Genomic DNA, 20,344 nt, shown 5'->3' on the forward strand with positions numbered 1-20,344 from the left:
TTATGCCACAGGCAGCTTGCTTAATATCCCTACAAAATTCAGCCTTTACTTCTTTCTCTACTCCTACAGGTAAAACAAATTTCAGTATTGATTATCTTCTTTTAAAAAGTTAATCATGAGTATGTAGGTTATTTGAAGCATCCATCAACCTCTTATCCAACAGTAATTACACAAAGGTAAAATTTAAATATAAATAACTTTAACATAAACATTAAATTCTGGCCTAATAACTTGGCAAAAATTAGGCTGTATGTCATTTTATCTATTAAATACTGGTGAATACTAACATCGATGGCTATGACACTAATCAATACTGAAATCTTTTATCTGGAAGGAGGATTGTTCATATATTCAGTGTCTGCAAATAGCTCCCACTGAGCTAAACATAGTGCAGTGTGCACTCTACGAAAGAGTCCATGAGACAGGCTTTGGGGGTGGGGGAGGGTACGTTAATTCTTTCACATTGCCTGTGGAGAGTCTGGCAGCAATGAAAGCCTAGAAAACTCATGAAAGGCCCTTTTATAACCATGGTGAATGTGGAACACAAAAGCAAAGTCAGATGACCTACTTAAAGCTTTGCTTTTACTGATGAGAATTCATTCTCATTCTAGATTAGTCTCTTTCTAGAAAAAGAAAACCTTACATAATGGTTGGAAAATTAAGATACAGGGAGTATAATTTTATTAAGTTCCAATCTTCCCTCTCAAATATCAGCTCAAGACCTAGGATCTGTGGCCAAAGACAAGATTGTTGCACTGAAGTAAAGAGATTAGCTCTCATAAGGCTCTGAGAGCTAATCTCTTCTTTACTTCAGTGCAACAATGTATTCTCTGACTACTGGGCTTTGATGAAATTTAAGTTCTATAATCTATCGATCAGATCAGAAATTTGGGCTAATAATATCATGAAAGAAAATAGTTTCATAATCTCTTCCTGAATCCTATACAAAGCAAATGGATGGTAAATCTGTGTTGAAAGGTAAAGACAGCCTAAGTTCCTTCAAAGCAGAGAACTAATCATGGGCTCATTTGTTCAACTAAGTTCCTTGACATGTGCAGGTAGGGAGGTAAAGAACAGAGATGCTCCTGCCTTAGAGGAGCTCACATCTCAAGTGTTTTTTCACCTACCTTTCTCATGTTACTCAAAACATTTCAGGTTGGTCAATAAAATTCTTATCATCCAAGAGGTAAATGAATATGGTTTTTCTTCATTTTGATTCATTAACTCTTTCCTTTACATTGAAGAATAAGATGGAAAATTCCTGTCTCATTCTTCTCTTCTATGATTAATTTCCCATTTAAAAATCCTCTGATCTCTATTTGGCTAAATTAATAGATATTTACAGAATGCCTACTACACATGCCAAACTGCAAACATTTTTGAGGAATAAAGAAACTTGACATAGTCTCTCCTCAAGTGCTCCTTTCATTACTTCTAATCCCACTTCATGTGTGTCCTCTCCTTCCTCCCTTTCTTTCCCCAATTTTGCTTTGAAGGATTAGGTAACCAGTTCAAGATCACAGAGATAGATCTAGAGTCAAGATTCATCAATTCCCGGTTCACTAATTTTCTGAAGGGAAATGGGAGAAAATTGGTGGGAGGTGGGGGTATCTCCCAAATCTCAATATAGTTCTAAATCAATCTCAACTCTCCTTCCACTACCTCCCTTGGCACACATCCCACAACATCTGTTTGGTGTCATCCAGTCTTTATACTGGCAACTGCTTCTGTTTGGAAGCTTCTGCTCCCAGTTCTCTCACATCAGCTGAGTCTCAGCTTAAATGAAACTGTTTCAGTTAGTTATGATATGACCATTCTAAGCTCCTCCTGACTCCGAATATTCACTATCATAGCAGTACATTCATTGTTCTCACAGAACTTAATTATATATATTTACCTGTCAATTATAATCAAGACTCTATGCTCCATGTAGATCAAAGACCATGTCTGCTCTGCTCACAGGATCTACCTAGCACCTATCTCAGGCAGATCAATCAGTCCCTGTAGCAACTAACTCTTTCTTAAAAGAATCTCAATTCCTGAAACTAGATTAAAATGATTCAATACTCCTAGGCAAGGCCAGAAACAAATGTAAATCCTCTCTAGAAAAAGATATCATCCCAGGTCTCAAATCATTTCTATAAATAATTTTAAAGATATAATGTCTGGTCCATGAGGTGGTAACATGAGACTAGTAGAAAATGGACAAGAACAGTACCACAGTATTAAGAACTACAGCTAAGAATCGGTTATTTATATGTATATACACATATACACAAACACATATATATATGTATATATGAAATGTTATATATTATGAAATGTAATGGCAGAACTAAAACAGAAAAGGACCAAATAAAAATTATAAAACTGAAAAAATACAATGGCTGAAGTAAAGACCTTAATAGATGGATGTAAGAACAGACAAAATATAGTTGAAGAGAGAATAAAAGAAAATTAAGACAGGTCTAAAGGAAGTATCTGGAATAAGCATCGGAAGGTAAGAGGATAAAAAATACAAAAGAGAGGGTAAGAAGTATAGAAGATACAATAAGATGATCTAATCTACATATAATTTGAGTCCAAGATAAGAGGAAAGAGAGAAATAAGGCAGAATAAATAGCTGAAGAGGCAAAGGCTGAAAATTCTCCAAAACTGACAAAAGACATCAAGCCACAGATTTGAGAAGTCCTAAGAACCCCAAGCAGATAAATAAAAAGAAAATCTGCATCTAGATATATCACAGTAATACTTCTAAAAACAAAGAATTAAAAAAAAAAATTATTAAGCAGTCAGAGGGAAAAAAAGACACTGGTAGATTTTTAGAAAGATGGCTACAAAAACTCCTCCATCTCTGTACACATATCTTTTATAATGAGAATGACCAACAACACATTGAAAAGCAAAACACTGAAATCAGTTATCACTAAAACAGGACAAGAAAAGCATGTTGGCTATCATCACTATGATTTACTCATCTTCTAGAACAGGGCCAATGGTGTCAGTTGCAACTACTTAACTCTGCTGAAATCTGAATATAATATTATTCATATTCAATATAATTATATCCTTCTTCTTTTGAGTTTTCCCCAACCATTTAAAAATGTAAAACCCATTTCAAGCTCAAATGTCATACAAAAAAAAAAAAAAGCAGTAGGCTGAATATGGGAGGCAGACCATAGTTTGCTAATCCCTAATTAGTTCTAGCTAATGGGATGAGAAAACAAAACAATTATTATGGAACCTTCTCCCCTCAAAAAATCTTATTTGCAGATGAAAAATTGTGTACTTACAAAAAAATACATAGGTAAAAAACTAATGTTCCTAAACTCATGTACATAATTTAAAGCTTAAATGGGGACTTCTAGTTCAGGATAAGATGCAAGATGCATATTCTACTCTATTCCTCTCATTAATTACAACACAAAAAAATCCAGACAAAATTCATGAAGCAACTGACAGAAGATTCTGAAAAGTAGCAAAAACATGGACTGGCTAAAGATCATGGGACATGAGGACTGACCCAGCAGGAAGTTTCCTATGTTTTGCTTGGTTTGACTTCTAGTATGTCTGGCTTGAGCTCTGGAGAGGCCCACAACCCAGAAACACCAATGACCACAGACAAAAAAATGCCAAGAAAAGTGTCCTTTCTCTAGACAAAGGACCAGGGGAAGTCTAGCAAGACAAACATTTTGACCGTACCTGTCCTACAGAAAAACAACAAAAAATGTGGTACCCTTCCCTCTTTTCACCAGGCACTGTGGCACAAAAACTGTGGGCAGAGTCTGTCTTCCAACCCTGCCCTGCATTAATGAGGCAGTACCTTCCCTCAACCCCCCAAGTTGTAGCTGTGGAGAGTGTGGGTGGAGCTTCGTGTTCCATCTCTACTCTGGAATAGCAAGGTGGAGTTACAATCCCAGCTCAACTACAGAGTTGAGAGGGAATTACAGTGAGGAGGAAGTTACAGAAATAAAATAAATCCTCTAAATATGCATACAAAATCCTAGACATACCTCTGAGTGACCCACGTGTAAAAGTGACCAGAAACAACATAGCAAACAGTTTTGGAACTGAACACTGGTCTGGAACAACACCCAGATTTCAGGTTGGCCTCTTGGTAGCATACAAGTAGGGCAGACCAAAATAGCACAGAAAGACTTTGAAAACTTAACTGACTTTTGAACTATAGCCAACAAAAGTGAGCCAGGATGTGTGCTCTAAACCTAGACAGGTGGACTGCCTGTTAAATATAAACATTTAAATAGGAACCAGAATACTCAAAATGTCTAGGATGTGATCCAAAATTACTTATCATACAAGGAACCATAAACATCTCAACTACAATGAAGAAAAGGCAATTAATAGATACAAATGCAAAGACAGAGATGTTAGAATTATTTGAAAAGGATTTTAAAGCAGTTTTTATCAAAATTACCCAACAAGAAATTTTATATACTCAGAAGATATAAAAAACAGAAGACATAAAGAGTATCAAATGGAAATTTTAGAACTGAAAAATACAGTAGCTGAAATTGAAAAAAAAAAATCACTAGATGAGCTCTAAAACAAAATGGAAAGGAGAAGAAACAATCAATGACCTTAAAAACAGATCAACAGAAAATGTCCAATCTGTACAACAGATAAAGAAGAGATTAAAAAGAAATAAACAGAGCCTCTGAGTCCTGTGGGTCAATAATAAAGATCTAATATTTCTTCCACCAGAGTCCTAAGAATGACAGGGGAAAAAAATGCAGAGATAAAAAAATAATTGAAGAAATATGGCTGAAAATTTCTCAAATTTAGTTAAAGATATAAATCTTTGAACCACTAAAAAAAAACAAAACTAAAGACCAAGTCCCAAAAGCTGTTAGAAATGATACATTACTTCCAGAAGAACAATTCAAAGAATATTTTTCATCAGGAACTATGGAAGCTGCAAGGAAGTACACAGTATTTTTCAAATGCTGAAAGAAAGGATCAAGTCAAAATTCTATATAGAGTAAACATATCCTTTAGGAATGAAAGTGAAAAAAAACAATGGCAGATGAAAGAAACTAAAAAAGTGTCAGCAGCAGGCCAGCTCTGAAAGAATGGCTAAAAGAATTACTAAAGAAGGAAGTAAATGATAACAGAAAGAAATCTCTAATATCAGGAATATGGAGCAGTGGAAAGGGGGTATACACACAAGTATATATAAATGTTATACATGTATAGCATACATAAACACACATACAGTAATGAAATAATCCTCCTTGAGTTTTAAGAATTATGTTTGATGGTTGAAAGTAAAAAAGTATTGCCTTGTGGTTCTCGATATATAGAGGTAATATTTAAGATAACGGCATAATAAAGGGGAGAAGGTAAAAGGACCTAAAAGGTGGTAAGGTTTTATCTTCCAATTAAAGTGGTAAAAAGTTGATATTAGTAGTCTGCAATAAGTGTTATGTACATATATTGTAATCCCTAGAGGAATCACATAAAAAATTATACAGAGATATGCTCAAAACACTATAGATAAACCAAAATGGAATACTAGAAAATGTTCAAGCAACCCATAGGAAAACAAGAAATTGGTTGCATTTTTATACATCAATAACAAACTATCAGAAAGAGAAATTAAGAAAACAGTCCTATTTATATTTGTATTTAAAAAATAAAATACTTAAGAATAAATTTAACCAAGAAGGTAAAAGACTTATACTTGGAAAATTAAATGACATTGAAGAAAGAAATTTAAGAAGATACAGATAGAAGCATATACTATATTCATATTTAGAAAAAATTAACATCATTAAAAGGTCCATACTACCCAAAGCAAACTATAGTTTCAAATCAATCTCTATCAAAATACCAATGGCATTTTTCACAGAACTAGAACAAATAATCTGAAATTTTATATGTAACTGCAAAAGACCCTGAACAGCAACAATAATCTTGAGAAAGAAGAACGAAGTTGGAAGTATCATGGTACCTGATATCAAACTACACTACAAGGCTACAGTAAATAAAACAGCATGGTACTGGCATAAAAACAGCATGGTACTGGCATAAACACAGATCAACAGAATAGAACAGAGAGCCCAAAATAAATCCATGCCTATGGTCAATTAATCTATGACAAGCGAGGCAAGAATATACAGTCTCTTCAATAAATGGTGTTGGGAAAACTGGATCGATACATGCAAAACAAACAAACAAACAAAAAAAACCCCCACATTCTTAAACCATATACAAGAATAAATTCAAAATAGATTAAAGACTTAAATGTAAGACCCTAAACCATCAAATTCCTAGAGGAAAACAAAGGCAATAAACTCTTTGACATTGTTCTTAGTAATTTTTTTTTTAATATATCTCCTCGGACAAGAGAAACAAAAGAAAAAATAAACAAATGGAACTACATTAAATTAAAAGTTTTTGCATAGCAAAGGAAACCACCAATAAAACGAAAAAGACAACCTACTGTATGAGAGAAAGTATTTGCCAATGATACATCTGATAAAGTGTTAATAACCAAAATTTATAAAGAACTCATACAACTTAACACCAAAAATCCCAAACAATCCAATTCAAAAATGAGCAGAGGACCTGAATAGACATTTCTCTGAAGAGGATACAGATGGCCAAAAGACATATGAAAAGATGCTCAACGTCACTAATCAGAGAAATGCAAAATAAAACCACAATGAGATAACACATCATACCTGTCAGAATCAATAAATCCACAAACAAAAAGTGTTGGTGAGGATGTGAAGAAAAGGGAACCCTTGTGCACTGTTGGTGGGATTGCAAATGAGTTCCACAGCCACTATGGAAAACAGTAAGGAGATTCCTCAAAAAACTGAACAGAACCATCTTATGACCCAGCAATTCCACTTCTGGGTATTCATCCAAATAATCCAAAACACTAATTACAAAAGATATATGCTCCCTATGTTCACTGTAGCATTATTTAAAATAGCCAAGATATGGAAGCAACCTAAGTATCCATCAATATACAACTGGATAAAGAAGAGGTGGGGTAAATAAATGCAATAAAATATTACTTGGCCAGTAAAAAAGAATGAAATCTTACCATTTGCGACAACATGAATGGACCAAGAGGGCATTATGTTAAATGAAATAAGTCAGAGAAAGACAAATACCAAAATACCATATGATTTCACTTATATGTAGAATCTGTAAAAGAAAAAAAAATGAACAAACAAAACAGAAACAGATACAGAAAACAAACTGATGGTTGCCAGATGAGAGGGGACTTAGGGGCTGGGTGAAAAAGATGAAGGGATTAAGAAGTACAAATTAGCACTTACAAAATAGTCACTGGGATGTAAAGTACAGCATAAAGTACAGTATGGTACCAGGTAGGTACTAGACTTATCAGGGCAGTCACTTTGTAAATTATATAAATGTCTAAGCACTTATGCTACATATCTGAAACTAATATAATACTGAATATCAACTATAATTGGGAAAAAAAGACCTAACTATGTGCTGTCTACAAGAAATTTACTTCAAACGTAACATAACGATATAGGTAGGTTAAAAATAAATGGATTCAGTGTTTCAGAGGGAGGGATGGAGGGATGAAGAAATGGAGCAGAAAGGATTTTTTGGGTAGTGAAACTATTCTGTATGATACTGTAATGGATATACATCATTATATATTTGTCAAAATCCATAAAATGTACAATACAAAGAATGGACCCAAACATAAACTATAGACTTTAGTTAATAATAATGTATTAATACTAGTTCATTGTTGATTGTTAACAAATCTACCACATTAATGCAAAATGTTAATAATAGGAAAAATAGGGGAGGGGAGGTTTATAGAAAGTGGGTATACAGGAGCTCTGCACTTTCCCCTCAATTTTTCTGTAAAACAAAAACTGCTTAAAATTTTTCTACTAATTTTTTTCAAATGGAGGCAGGAAGACAGACCAAGCAAATACTAATCAAAAGAAAGTTCAAGTAGCTATATTAATGTCAGATAAAGTATTATTCACAGTGAGGAAAATTATAAGGAACAAAGAGAAATAACACATAATGATAAAAGGGCCAATTCACCAAGATGACATAAAAATTCTAAATGGGTGTGCACCAAAGAACAGAGCTTCCAAATACATGAAGCAAAAACTGGCAGAACTGAAAAGAGAGACAGATAAATAAAAAATTGTAGTTTGGGAGTTCAACACTCTTTCCCAATAACTGAAAAAACCACTAGATGGAAAATCAGCAAGGATACAGATGAAATGAACAACAGCATCAACCAACAAATCTAATTAATGTTTGTAGGACACTCCATCCAACAACAGATTAGACATTTTTTTTCAAGCTCCATAGAACGTTCTCCAAGATAGACCATATCTTGATTCATAAGACAAACCTTCACAACTTTACAAAAGAAGGAATATTAGTATAGATCAGCGGTTCCCAACAATCTAATGCCTGATGATCTGAGGTGGAGCTGAGGCAGTGATGCTAGCATTGGGGAGCAGCTACAAATACAGATGAAGCTTTGCTCACTTCCTGCTGTGCGGCCCAGTTCCTAACAGCCCATGGACCAGTACCAGTCCGCGGCCCGAGGCCGAGGACCCCTGCTATAGACGGTATAGACATTAAAAGGATTAGGGAATACCATGAACAACTCCACACACAGAATTCCAACAACTTAAGATAAAATGGACCGATCCTTGAAAAATCACAAAATTCCAAAACTCCTACAGCTATTAAAGAAATGCTCAGTTTCTGAAAATAAATCTTCAGGCCCAGATGGCTTTGCTGGCAAATCCCACTAAACATTCAAAGACTAAAATAACACCAATTCTACAAAATCTCCTCCACATATATAGAAGAGGAAGGAACACTTCCCCACTCTTATTTTTATACCAGCATTATCCTGATAACAAAACCAGACAGCAAACAAAAAGAAAACTACAGACCAATTTCCCACATGAAGAAACAAACAGAAATCCTCGACAAGGTATTACCAAGTCAAATGCATCAATATATAAAAAGAATAATACACCATGACCAAGTGAGGTTTATTCCAGGAATGCAAGGCTGGTTCAATTTTTTAAAAAAATTCAATGTGAATCACTGATTGAAAAAAAAAAAACACATGATCCTATCAATTGATGCAGAAAAAGAATTTGACACAATCCAACGCCCATTCATGAGAATAACTCTCAACAAAGTAGGAACAGAAGGAATCTTCCCCTACCTGATGAAAGGCACCTTAAAAAAAAATAAACAAACAAAACAAAACAAAACAAAACAAAAAAACTAGTCTGATTACTTTCCTCCTAAAATCACAAACAAGGCCAGGATATCCATTCTCACCACTTCTATTCAACATAGTACCATAAGCCCCTGCCAGTGCAATAAGGCAAGAAAAGGAAATTAAAATTTCCATATATTGGAAAGGACTAAAACTGTCCCAGTTTTGTAGCGGACATGGTAATCTATACAGAAAATCCCAAGGAATCTACCAAAAACTCTTGAATAAAAAAATCACCATGACCACCAACAAAAACCTCCTGAAGCTAGTAAATTTAGCACCGTCACAGGACATAAGGTCAACACAGAAAAATCAATGTTTCTATATAGTAGGAAACACTAACTAAAAAAACAGACTAACTGAAAAACAAACTTAAAAACATACCATTTACAATCACTCCCCAAAAAGGGGAAATGCACAGGTATAAATCTAAGAAAATATGTTAGAAACTACATGTTGAAAACTGCAAAACACGAATGATCAAATTAGACCTAAATGAATGAAAAAACATGTTGTATTCGTGTTTTGGGATGAGAGCCAACATTCAAAGGACGATAATTATAATGTTTTTAACCACAAAAAAATAAGCTACTCTTACAGCTTGGAAATAAAATTCAATGAGAGAGAACTTGATTTTAGCTTTATTTTGTGAGGACACTAACTTGGGTGGCAAAAAACTCCTCGCAGCTGTTTTTATTTCTCTTACCTTAGTTATCTGAACTGCATCATCAATCCCCACTCATTGGAATTCCATAAATACCTTTTCTTAGTTGTGCCACCTGCAACTAAAGAAGAAAACCTTTAGAAAGATAAAACTGCCCTATTTAAACACATGGATTGTTCCCGGGGAGAGCAGTACACTCTAATAAGATGTTTTATAGAGCTATGTTGAACATTCCAGAAGCCACAGAACAAGGCTCCATCTTAAATAATCAGTTCAAATCATTGATGAGGTCATGAGAACAGGATTCAATGAGAAATTTAGTCTTTCCAGTGGAGGCAAAATGGAGCACTCCTCCATTACTCTAAAACTTGGACTATTCTACTGCAAAACTGTTTATGTACCAGGGGACGTTTGGCAATGTCTAAGGATAGTTTATACTATCTCACGAGTCATATAACAAAGAATTATCCTCAAATGCCAAGGTTGAAAAACTCTGCAATGGTCAAAGACCATTAGCTAAGAGACCCAGGCCAAATTCATTAACCTCTTTTTAAGCCTCAGTTTTTTTCTCTTGAAGAAATAGTAGTCTGAATTAAAAGTTCTCTCCCATTCTAATTCTCAAGGTACTAAAATAATCATATTTATATTGAAATACCTAATTTTTAAGCATATGCAATGAGCCAGACATCATACTGTTTTAAGTATTTTACCTCATTGAACCCTCAAAATAGCCCTATAAGATAGATGCTGTCATTATTCTCATTATTCAGATGAATAACCTAATGCACACAGACTTGTCTATGGTCACAAAATGATAAACAGCAGAGCCAGGAGCTGAATCTGGCCAATTTGATTGTGGAGCGCTCATTCTTGTCATTATCTTCACTCACCCCTCTGGACATTTGGACAGAGAATTAAGAATCACATCCCTTAATTCAAAGCCCACTAAACATCATACAAGACTGTAGATCCGAAACAGAGAATAGACACCATTTTTTGGATATAAAGTAACCAAGAGTTGGTAAACAAGATCCAAAGTTTTTAAGTACCTGGTGCCACAGGCTGCTCATACTTTGCACTGACGCTGTAAAAGATAACCACTTGGAACATAAAGGGCCTTCAGAATATTCACACACTCCAATCTATTTTACTTCTGGAAATCTAGTCAAAGAAAATAATCCTAAATATAGTGAAGAACTTCATACAAAGACATTCATTGACTGCCCAATTACTGGGCAATGTAGTGGTCTAAGGCCCTAACGTTTTCATCTGGTGAAATGCTCCTCTATTGGGCAATCTGGGCTGACAGAGACTTTGTCAGGTGTGCACTGTAGTCTGGTGGCTTCTCATACTCAATCCTACTCTTCTCCTTTTTCCCTCACAGGCATTACTCCCCAGTGTAAATTAAAAAAAAAAAATCCAAACCTATAGAAAAACTTTATGTGAGTTTATTTGAGCCAAATCTAAAGACATACCCAGAAGCAAGATCCCAATGGATTCAGAAAATGCTCTGGAGATTGACAGTTTGGCAGTTCTTCTTACACGTTTATAATCAAAGGAGAAAACGGTCTACAGCCATATCCTGAATGTGCCTGATCTCGTCTGATCTCGGAAGCTAAGCAGGGTCAGGCCTGGTTAGTACTTGGATGGGAGATCACTTAGAAACCCAGGTGTTGTAGGTGTTAAAAAAAAAAAAAAGAGAAAACGTAAAGAAGGTTCTATGAAATTCATTGGTGGCAGATTAAGTAAGCTGGAAAAAGCAAAGCGAGGAAATCCCAAGAACTGAATAAAAAGTAAAATTAAGAGATACATACTTCTTTTACATTGATGGGTACAAGATAGTTAACATTTAATATTTAACATTTATAGTAAATAAAGATGGTATGCAGGCAACAAGATAATGAGGAATTTCATGGTTTTGTGCTCTGGTGCCAGGTTGTACTTTCTGTGGAGTCTGCAAAGAAAATTACTCTGATATTTCAAAGGTATGTTATCTTAGATGTATAAGAACAATGGATAGGGCTTGCTTAAGATAAAGACTCACCTTTGCTGAAGAAGCTATAGGTGTAGGACATGACTACCCACCATGACCTTCCCAGTTAGGAATTTATGATCTGACCATCCTGTGTGGTTACTTTCAGTTGCTGAGCTTGTCAGGACTGCCATGTGGCCTCCTGAGCTTGCCAGGTCTGCAGCCCCTTTTATATTTGTACCAATAAGCCCTTAGCCCTCCTACTCCATCTCAATCTGCTTCCTGGAGAACCCAATTGGCACATATATTAAGTGTTATTTACATTGATGAAGAAACAAAAACCACTGGGGGGGAAAAAAAAACTCCCAATAAATAAATCAAAATGTTAACGGTGCGATCTCTGTACCATCCAAGTATTCCTTAACTACCATATGTTATTTAAACATAAAAAGAAAAAAATTAAAGGAAGACTTTATGTGAGATTTTGCTCCTGAAGAAATATTCTTATGGCAGGAAAAATTGGTACATTTTGTAAACAACGTGCCCAAATTCACCAAGGGGTAAATCATAACCAACCTACTGGAGTTCCTCAAAAAAAGCACATGTCTAGGTACTAAGGAACTAAAAGATCAGGCAGATTTTACAGACATTTCATAAGCTCAGTTTCCTGATTTTTTTAAATCAAATTTGCACTAGTTTAAATTAAGACTTTTGGAAGAGACTATGAAGCCTGTTCAGTTCACCCTCTTGTTCTCACAGATGAGATCAAGGCCCCAGACAAGATGACAGTGACTGGGTGAGCAAAGAACAGTTGTTGGCCTTGTTTCTCAATACCTAGGTCCATTTCTCTTTCTGGCTATACTGGTAATGTATCTAAATATAGGAAGCACATTAAACAAACAATTCCAAAAAGACAAAAATGTTAATATTGTTCCAAGAACTATTCAAAATCTAGCTCTTTTCCTCTTTCTATAAAAACTGAATGGTGGCATCTGATAACTAATTCCAGGCAGTTTCCTTACTGACAGTTGACTCCTTCAGCAAATAAATAGGCTCAAAGCTTTATCACCTTAAAATACCCTCTTGAACAAACTACATCTCCAGTGCCTCCTCATTCCAGCTATCACTCCCCGCCCCTGTCCCCCACTCCTCCCCACTTTCCATTGTTGCAGAGAAGTTGCAAAAGTCAGACCAGCGCCAAAGGGAGCAGCACTCAGAGAAGTGGAGAACTCAGGTTTATTACGCCTGGCAGTCCCTAGCGCTCTGAAGATCTGGGGAGCTCAGTTGCAACATTCCTTATATAGAACTTATTTGGCATGGGCTGATTGTTAATTTGTCCTTAGACAATTACAAAGCAAGGGAGTTGCAAAGCTTGGGAGTTGCTAACGGGTACAAGCAGTTACATTTGTTGCTGGGACAGAACAAGCAAAAGAGAAGATGGGTCTTTAGTTAATTTCGAGAACGGACTATGCAGCAAGCATACCTACAGAAGCAAAACAAAGAGGTGATTAGCCTTTTGAGTGAAAATTCCTCTTCACCATCTTTTCAATAGTTCACCCATAAATGTCTCTCCTCCCCTACCTTAAAGCCTTTGATAATTCCTCTTACTTGGGTCTCCACATTGATGAAGAATTGTTTTTGATAGAGTCAACAGTGATTTCTAAAGGAAAGTTCTCAATCCTCAGTCCTCACGCTACCAAACTGCAGGATCTGACCACTCCCCCAATTCTTATCATCACTCAATCAGCATTTCTTCTCAATAGATCTAGAATTGCTCCTGCAATATTGGTGTTCCTCAAGGTACTGACCTTATGCTTTACCAGTAGTCCCAAAGCTGGCTGCATATTAGAATCAGCTGGGGAGTTTTAAAAAAGTCCTCCTGCTCAAACCAGCCAGGGGAAGGGGAGTTGGGTTGGCAGGGAGTGTCCAGGCAGTATCTGGGTTTGTTTGTTTCTTTATTGATAAGTACCCCCAAGTGATTCCAATGTACAGCCAGAGCTGAGAACCACTTCTCCATACAACTCTTCTGGATCTCAAAATTTCCCCCATCTATCTCCAGCCTCAGTTCTCTTCAGAACTCCAGATCTATGAATGCCCTTGCCTTCTAGACCTGCATATTTCACAAGTGCCTCTGATTCAAATAACCAACACTCATAGAAAGATGTTATTTTATCCTATATCTGTTCCTCCTTAATTGCTTATCTCAGTGGATAAAAATGAACCATCTACTTCAGGAGTCAGCAAACTTTTTCTGTGAAGAGCCTCACAGTAAATATTTGGCTTCGCAGGTAATACAGCCTCTGTTACAGTTACCTAGCTCTGCTTTTGTAGCACAAAAGCAGCCACAGACAAGTTTAAGCATAGATTTGTCCAATAAAACTATGAAATTATAAAAAATTTGAATTTTATATTATTTCCATGTCACAAAATATTCTTTTGATTATTTTCAACCATTTAAAAATGTAAAAACAACTCTTAGTTTGTGAGCTGTGCAAAACTGTCAGCAGGTCACAGTTTGCCAACTCTGGTCTATCCCCTTGCCCAAGCCAGAAATCCTAAATGTCCCAATCCCTTCCTCTCTCTTATTCATCAGAGTCAATCATGATCTCTGGCAAAGTACTTGTCACAAACTACTGCAATTGTTTATGGCCTTCCTCAACTGAGTAAGATCCTTGAGGGTAAGAACTACATCTTAATAATATCCATAGAGACTAGGAGAATCTCTAGAACATACACTGTAAGCAATCTATAAAAGGGCTTTTCTTCCTTTAAGCCTTTCCCTTAGTCTAAAACACAGAGAAAATTGCACCACCATGAAAGTTAATGGTATCTCTACTAATTTGACTCTTTATTGTAAGACATCTGTTTCTTTTTGGTTTAGCTCATTCTTGAACCTGATCGTAGGTTTAAAGAGGAAAAAACAACAACAGCAAATTTTAAAATTAATTAAATAAAAGATCAGGCAAACATATACCTTGTTAAGTACAAATAATAATGTTCACTACTATTCAATGCTTTAATAAGTACTTCATTTATGTTTTATGGGTGCTTTTTCTGCTTTTCAAGGCCAATGAATATTGCTTGGATCTTTGGAACAATCAACTTGGTCAAATCTTGGAAGATGCCAACAGAATGGCCATTTACCAATTAGAGATAACCAGACACATCAAAAAGGAGCAGCTCATCAAGGATCAGGATAATACCCACTTATGTGCTTATTATGTGTCAGGCATTGTGTCAAACTGTATAATGTATATTATTTAACATCTTTAAAACAAGCACAGCAAATAGATGCTTTTGCAGATAAACTATGGCACAGAGTAGTTAGATAACTTGTCCACAGTTAAACAACTGGTAGGTGTCTAGATTGAGACTCAAACCCAGGTATTATAAAATCTATGCTCTCACTCCTGGTTAAAAAGGGCCTATTAACAATGTACATCAATATGTCACATGAGGAAAACGGCTTCCCTCAAGAAGGAGCTAAATGGAAAGACCTGTTTGAAATTTATCACAATTGTCAAACAATTATAAAACTTATAAGTATGGTACAATGTACACCGCCAGTGATACTTTCTAATCACTCTCTGATTGAATGAATAAAACAAACTGGGAAGAGTAATTTCTTGATATAGCAGAAACTCCTACACCAAAGATAAGAAATAAAATCTTGTGGCAAATTAGAGACACTGCCATGGTTCCATTTTCTACTGTTAATAGAACCATTGCCAGGAAGTCTCATGCTTACTATAGCAACCACTAGTCTTGCTATTCACCAAGTTTCTGCCTTTTTGCTTCCTGAGGAAGCAGACAGGAAAATCACGCTCCTGATCTCTCTTTTTAAAGAGGACCTGCCATTTAAAAATGGAAATAAATATGTAAAAAGTAATTTTATACTTTGGCTGATACCCAATATTTCTGTATATTAAACTCGATCTTTAAAGCACAATCTTATCTTTTTTATCTTGCAATACAGTAATCTAGAAAATCTACTACAATCTAGAAATGTTGAATACATGCTAACATCCTCTGAAAGCTTGGTTAAGTTCTCAAGAAAGAAAAAAATGCCAGTGGCACGAAACAAAGAGTGAACTAAAAGCCAGAGCTGCAAGGATGTGCTGACCTCTGTATTGGCCCCAGAAGCATTTGTTAAGACATTTCAGTAACCAAGGGAAGTGAAGGAAAGGAGACAGAAAGCAGGAGAAAAGTAGAAAAGGCCCTTGAGAAAGGTGGGGTGTTGGATCCAAGACCTCTTGAAAAGTTGTGGCCCTCAAAGACCTATGCTCTCAATAAAAAAAAGACAAAGGGAAAAAAATCCACCTTCACGAATAAGACCAGAAAGCTTGTCTGCCTCAGTTTGCGCTGTGGGTAAGGGGAGGAAAAGTCTCCCCTTGAGAATATGAAACCATAAAAATATGCTTCGTATGGATTTGAGTCCTAAATTTACTCTATCTTATGATGCAGGACCTCCCCTCCATGAAAAATTAACAAAATTGGTCCATGCCAGTGAAACCCCTAGACGTCTCTAGTAGAAACAAAAGTAAAACCACTGTGGAAAGGCAAACCCTCGACACAAAATGCATAAGATTCATAAAAACTATAAAATAAGTGTGTTTAACAATGATTAAAGATAAAAGCATTGAAACCATAAGGAAGGCATATAACACTTTTTTGAAAAATGAAATAAAATAAAATAAAATAAACAGAAATAAATGGAATTTCCAGAGTAAAAACACAGTCACTGAAATAAAAAATTCTAGTCTACGGCCATGCCACCCTGAACGTGCCCTATCTCGTCTGATCTTGGAAGCTACTAAGCAGGGTCGGGCCTAATTAGTACTTGGATGGGAGATCACTTAGGAATACCAGGTGTTGTAGGCGTTAAAAAAAATTCTATAGATGGGTTAACCACTAAAGAAGACACAGCTGAATAGAGAATTCGTTTCTGGAAAATGTATCAGAAGACTTTATCCAAAACACTGCACAGAGAAATAAAGAAACAATCCTGGATCTAGAAAAATAACTGCAGAACTAAAAGATATAAAGTTGACTGTAAAATTTACATAGAAGTGATAAGAACTTAGAATAGCCAAAACAATTTTGATAAACAAAATTGGAAGACTACCTGACAGTGAACAAGACAGTATGCTAAAGGTATAAGGACAGACATATAAACCTAGAGAACAGATTGAAGAGTCCAGAAATAGAACCATACATATGTGATCAATTGATCTTCCACAAAAATACCAAGGCAATTCAATGAGAACACAGAACAGTCTTTTCCACAAATAGTGCTAGAAACTAGATACCCATATGGAAAAAAATGAGCTTTGACTCTCAGCCTCATGCAATATACAAACATCAATCTGAAAAGATATCAGACCTAGACCTAAATATAAAACCTAAAAGCATAAGAAAACTTCACAATTTTGAGACAGTGTATTAATTTTATATTACTGCATAACAAATTAACACAGAGTTAGAGGTCGGAAGCCCAAGCAAAGGGTGGCTGGATTTTCTGCGCAGGGGTCTCACAAAGATAAACTCAAGATGTCTGCCAGATTGTGTTCTTATCTGGCACTCAGGACCCTCTTCCAAGTACACATGGTTGCAGCAAAATTCAGTTTCTTGCACTTATATGACTAAAGTCCCTGTTTCTTTGCTATTTCTTATGGCTAGAGGCCATCTACAATACTTGCCATATGGACCCCTCCTCATCTTCAAAGCCAGCGATAGAAAAAATATCCTTCTTGTTTAATCCTCATGTTTCAAATTCTTTGACTTCTCCTGGCTCTGATTTATGGACCCAGATTTTGAGGGTTCCTGTGTTTTGGTCGGGCCTATCTGCATAACCTCCCTTTTGATTGACTCAAAATCAACTGATTAGTAACTTAATTATGCCTTTAATATCCCTTTTGCTATGTAATGTAACATAATCACTGAAGTAAAATCTCATCCATTCACAGGTCCTGCCCATACTCACAGGAGAAACAATTATATGAGTGTAGGTCATCAGGGGCGATCTCAGAATTCTACCTACTATAAAGACTTCTTAGACTGGACACAAAAAACATGAACTTTTTTTTTTTAAATGACTAATTTGGACTTTTATCAAAATTAAAATTTTCTGTTCCTTGAGAGATCATTAAAAAACAAAAAACCAAACCACAAGTTGGGAGAGAACAATTGTAATACACATACATGATTAATGTATTATATCCAGAATATATAAAGAACTCTTACAACTCAAGCATAAGACAATATTAACAAATAATAATCCAAAAAAAAAGAGGCAAAGGATTTAAGATGACACATCACAAAAGCAAATATACAAATGGTCAATAAACACATAAACAGATGCTCACCATATTGGCCATTAGGAAAATGCAAATAAAAACCGCAATGATATATCATCACAAACCCATTACCCAATGGCTAAAAAGTAAACGGCTGATAATACTAAGTGTTGGAGAGGATATGGAGGAACTGAAACTCCTGCACAGTGCTGACGTAAACGTAAAGTGTAAATCCATGGAAAACAGTTTGGCAGGTTATTATGAAGTTAAATATATACTTAAACCATAAAATCCCAGCAATTCCACTCCTAAGATTTACCCCAAAGAAATAAAAACATCTATTCAAACGAAACATCTGTACATACATGTTCCTAGCAGCTTCAATTCATAAAGGAATCATACTAAAAACAACCTAAATGCTTATTTAATATATGGAAGACAAACTACTGGGCTCTCCATATTCAACTAACTGCGGATCAAAAATATTCAGGGGGAAATGTTACACTGTTGTTGCCATGTATATATAGTTAGGTCTACAATAGCTGTGTCTGTACTGAACATGTACAGACTTTTTTTGTCATTATTGCCTAAACAATACAGTATAACAACTGTTTACATAGCCATTTACATTGTATGAGGTATTGTAAGTTATCCAGAGATAATTTAAAGATAGGGAGGATGTATATAGGGTGTATGCAAATACTATGCCTTTTATATAATAAAAGACTTGAGCATTTGGGGCTTTTGGTACAGGAAGGGGGAATCCTGGAATTAATGTCCCATGGATATCTAGGGATGACTGTATAGTATATTTACACAATGGAATACTACTCAGAAAAAAGGAATTACGTAATCATACATCTAACAACATAGATGAATGTCAAAAACATACTGAGTGAAAGAATCCAGACGAAAGAGCACATGCTACAGTTTACCGTAAACAATGCAGGTTTGAACTGTATGGTCAACTGAAAAAATCCATGTGTAAGTGGACTTGTGCAGTTCAAACTCATGTTGTTCGAAGGTCAACTGTATATGATTCTCAGAACTAAAAACTCTAGAAAAGACAAATCTAATTTATAGTAACAGAAAGCAGATCCATAGTTGCCTGGGGCCCATGAAGGAGTTGGAGGAGAATGACTGGGAAGGGCGCAAGGGAACTTTCTGGAGTTAAGGAAATGTTATGTATCTTGAAGGTGGTGGTGGTTACTCAGGTATATAAATCTGGCAAAACTCATCCAACTGTATATGGAAAATGGGTATGTTTTATTGTAAGAAGATCAATGATACCTCAATAAAGCTGATTTTTAAAGAAAAATCTCGTAATGTTTGCTATCCTGAAGATATGCCTGCAATACAATTTTGCTGAACAGTCACTCATAATAAACCCTACAACAATGCAAAAGATAAGATAGAAGCTAACAGCTAATTGCCATTTAAAAGCCTATGTATCAATGTTATTATACACCATATTAATAAAGGGGGAGGGAACATGATCATCTCAGTGCAGAAAAGCATTTAACAAAATCGAATACCTTTTTGTGACGAAAAACACTCAATGCTCGTAGTGGATAACAATGATGTCCATCATGCCTTTTTTCTGTTCATCATCTCACAAATCCACAAATTTACCCACTTTTCCCTCTTTTCCATTGGTTCATCGTGCACTATAGATGTTACCTTAGCATTTTCTGGAGTAAGTGACCTCATGTACAGATCGGCAAATTTCCTCTTCCTTTTTCTGGATGTATTATATTATCAATTAACACTGAACTAATGGCCAAGAGCACTGTAACTTATGACTGAACAAAGTTTATTTAGCACGTTTTTTCCATTAGGCAAACATCATAGCCTTCCTGAGCTAAGGAATACTAAACAGCACTACAGCCCTATGCTTGGGGGCCATTTTAAACAATGAAATTACCAATAAACAAGCATAACAAAATACAAAAAACATGGCACCAAATAGACTAAAAAAAGGACACTTTACAAAATAAGAGCTGAAACAAGAAGGTAGAGTATCACCTTGTATGACCTCAGCTAGGAATGTATTGTTGAACCACACAAAAAATTTTCACCCCTCTGTGCATGTCCATGAATGATCATGAAAACAAGTACTGATTTTGGAG

The 20,344-nt window shown here is 35.6% G+C and overlaps 1 protein-coding gene and 2 pseudogenes across 8 annotated transcripts in view; 2 read left to right on the top strand and 1 right to left on the bottom strand.

Annotated features, from left to right (window-relative positions):
* Positions 1 to 20,344, bottom strand: part of PTPRA (protein tyrosine phosphatase receptor type A) — a 114,745-nt gene that overhangs the window by 68,427 nt on the left and 25,974 nt on the right. For 2 of the 8 annotated variants that reach the window (XM_039863891.1, XM_039863888.1), the window contains exon 2: positions 9,990 to 10,062. The exons of 2 other annotated variants lie outside the window; for them this stretch is intronic. Coding sequence is in view for 3 of the 6 variants with exons in the window: in XM_039863886.1 (XP_039719820.1) it covers positions 7,076 to 7,090 (15 nt within the window). In the remaining 3 variants the exon portion in view is untranslated. Of the gene's footprint in view, positions 1 to 7,075; positions 7,099 to 9,989; positions 10,069 to 20,344 lie in introns of those variants that run through there. 4 more of the 8 variants (XM_039863886.1, XM_039863884.1, XM_039863887.1 and 1 more) reach the window with 3 other exon arrangements.
* Positions 11,515 to 11,629, top strand: LOC120604201 (uncharacterized; annotated as a pseudogene).
* Positions 16,679 to 16,800, top strand: LOC120604170 (uncharacterized; annotated as a pseudogene).

This window comes from Pteropus medius, unplaced genomic scaffold (genome assembly GCF_902729225.1).
Source record: "Pteropus medius unplaced genomic scaffold, Ma_sr-lr_union100, whole genome shotgun sequence".
NCBI classification, from domain to species: Eukaryota; Metazoa; Chordata; class Mammalia; order Chiroptera; family Pteropodidae; genus Pteropus; species Pteropus medius.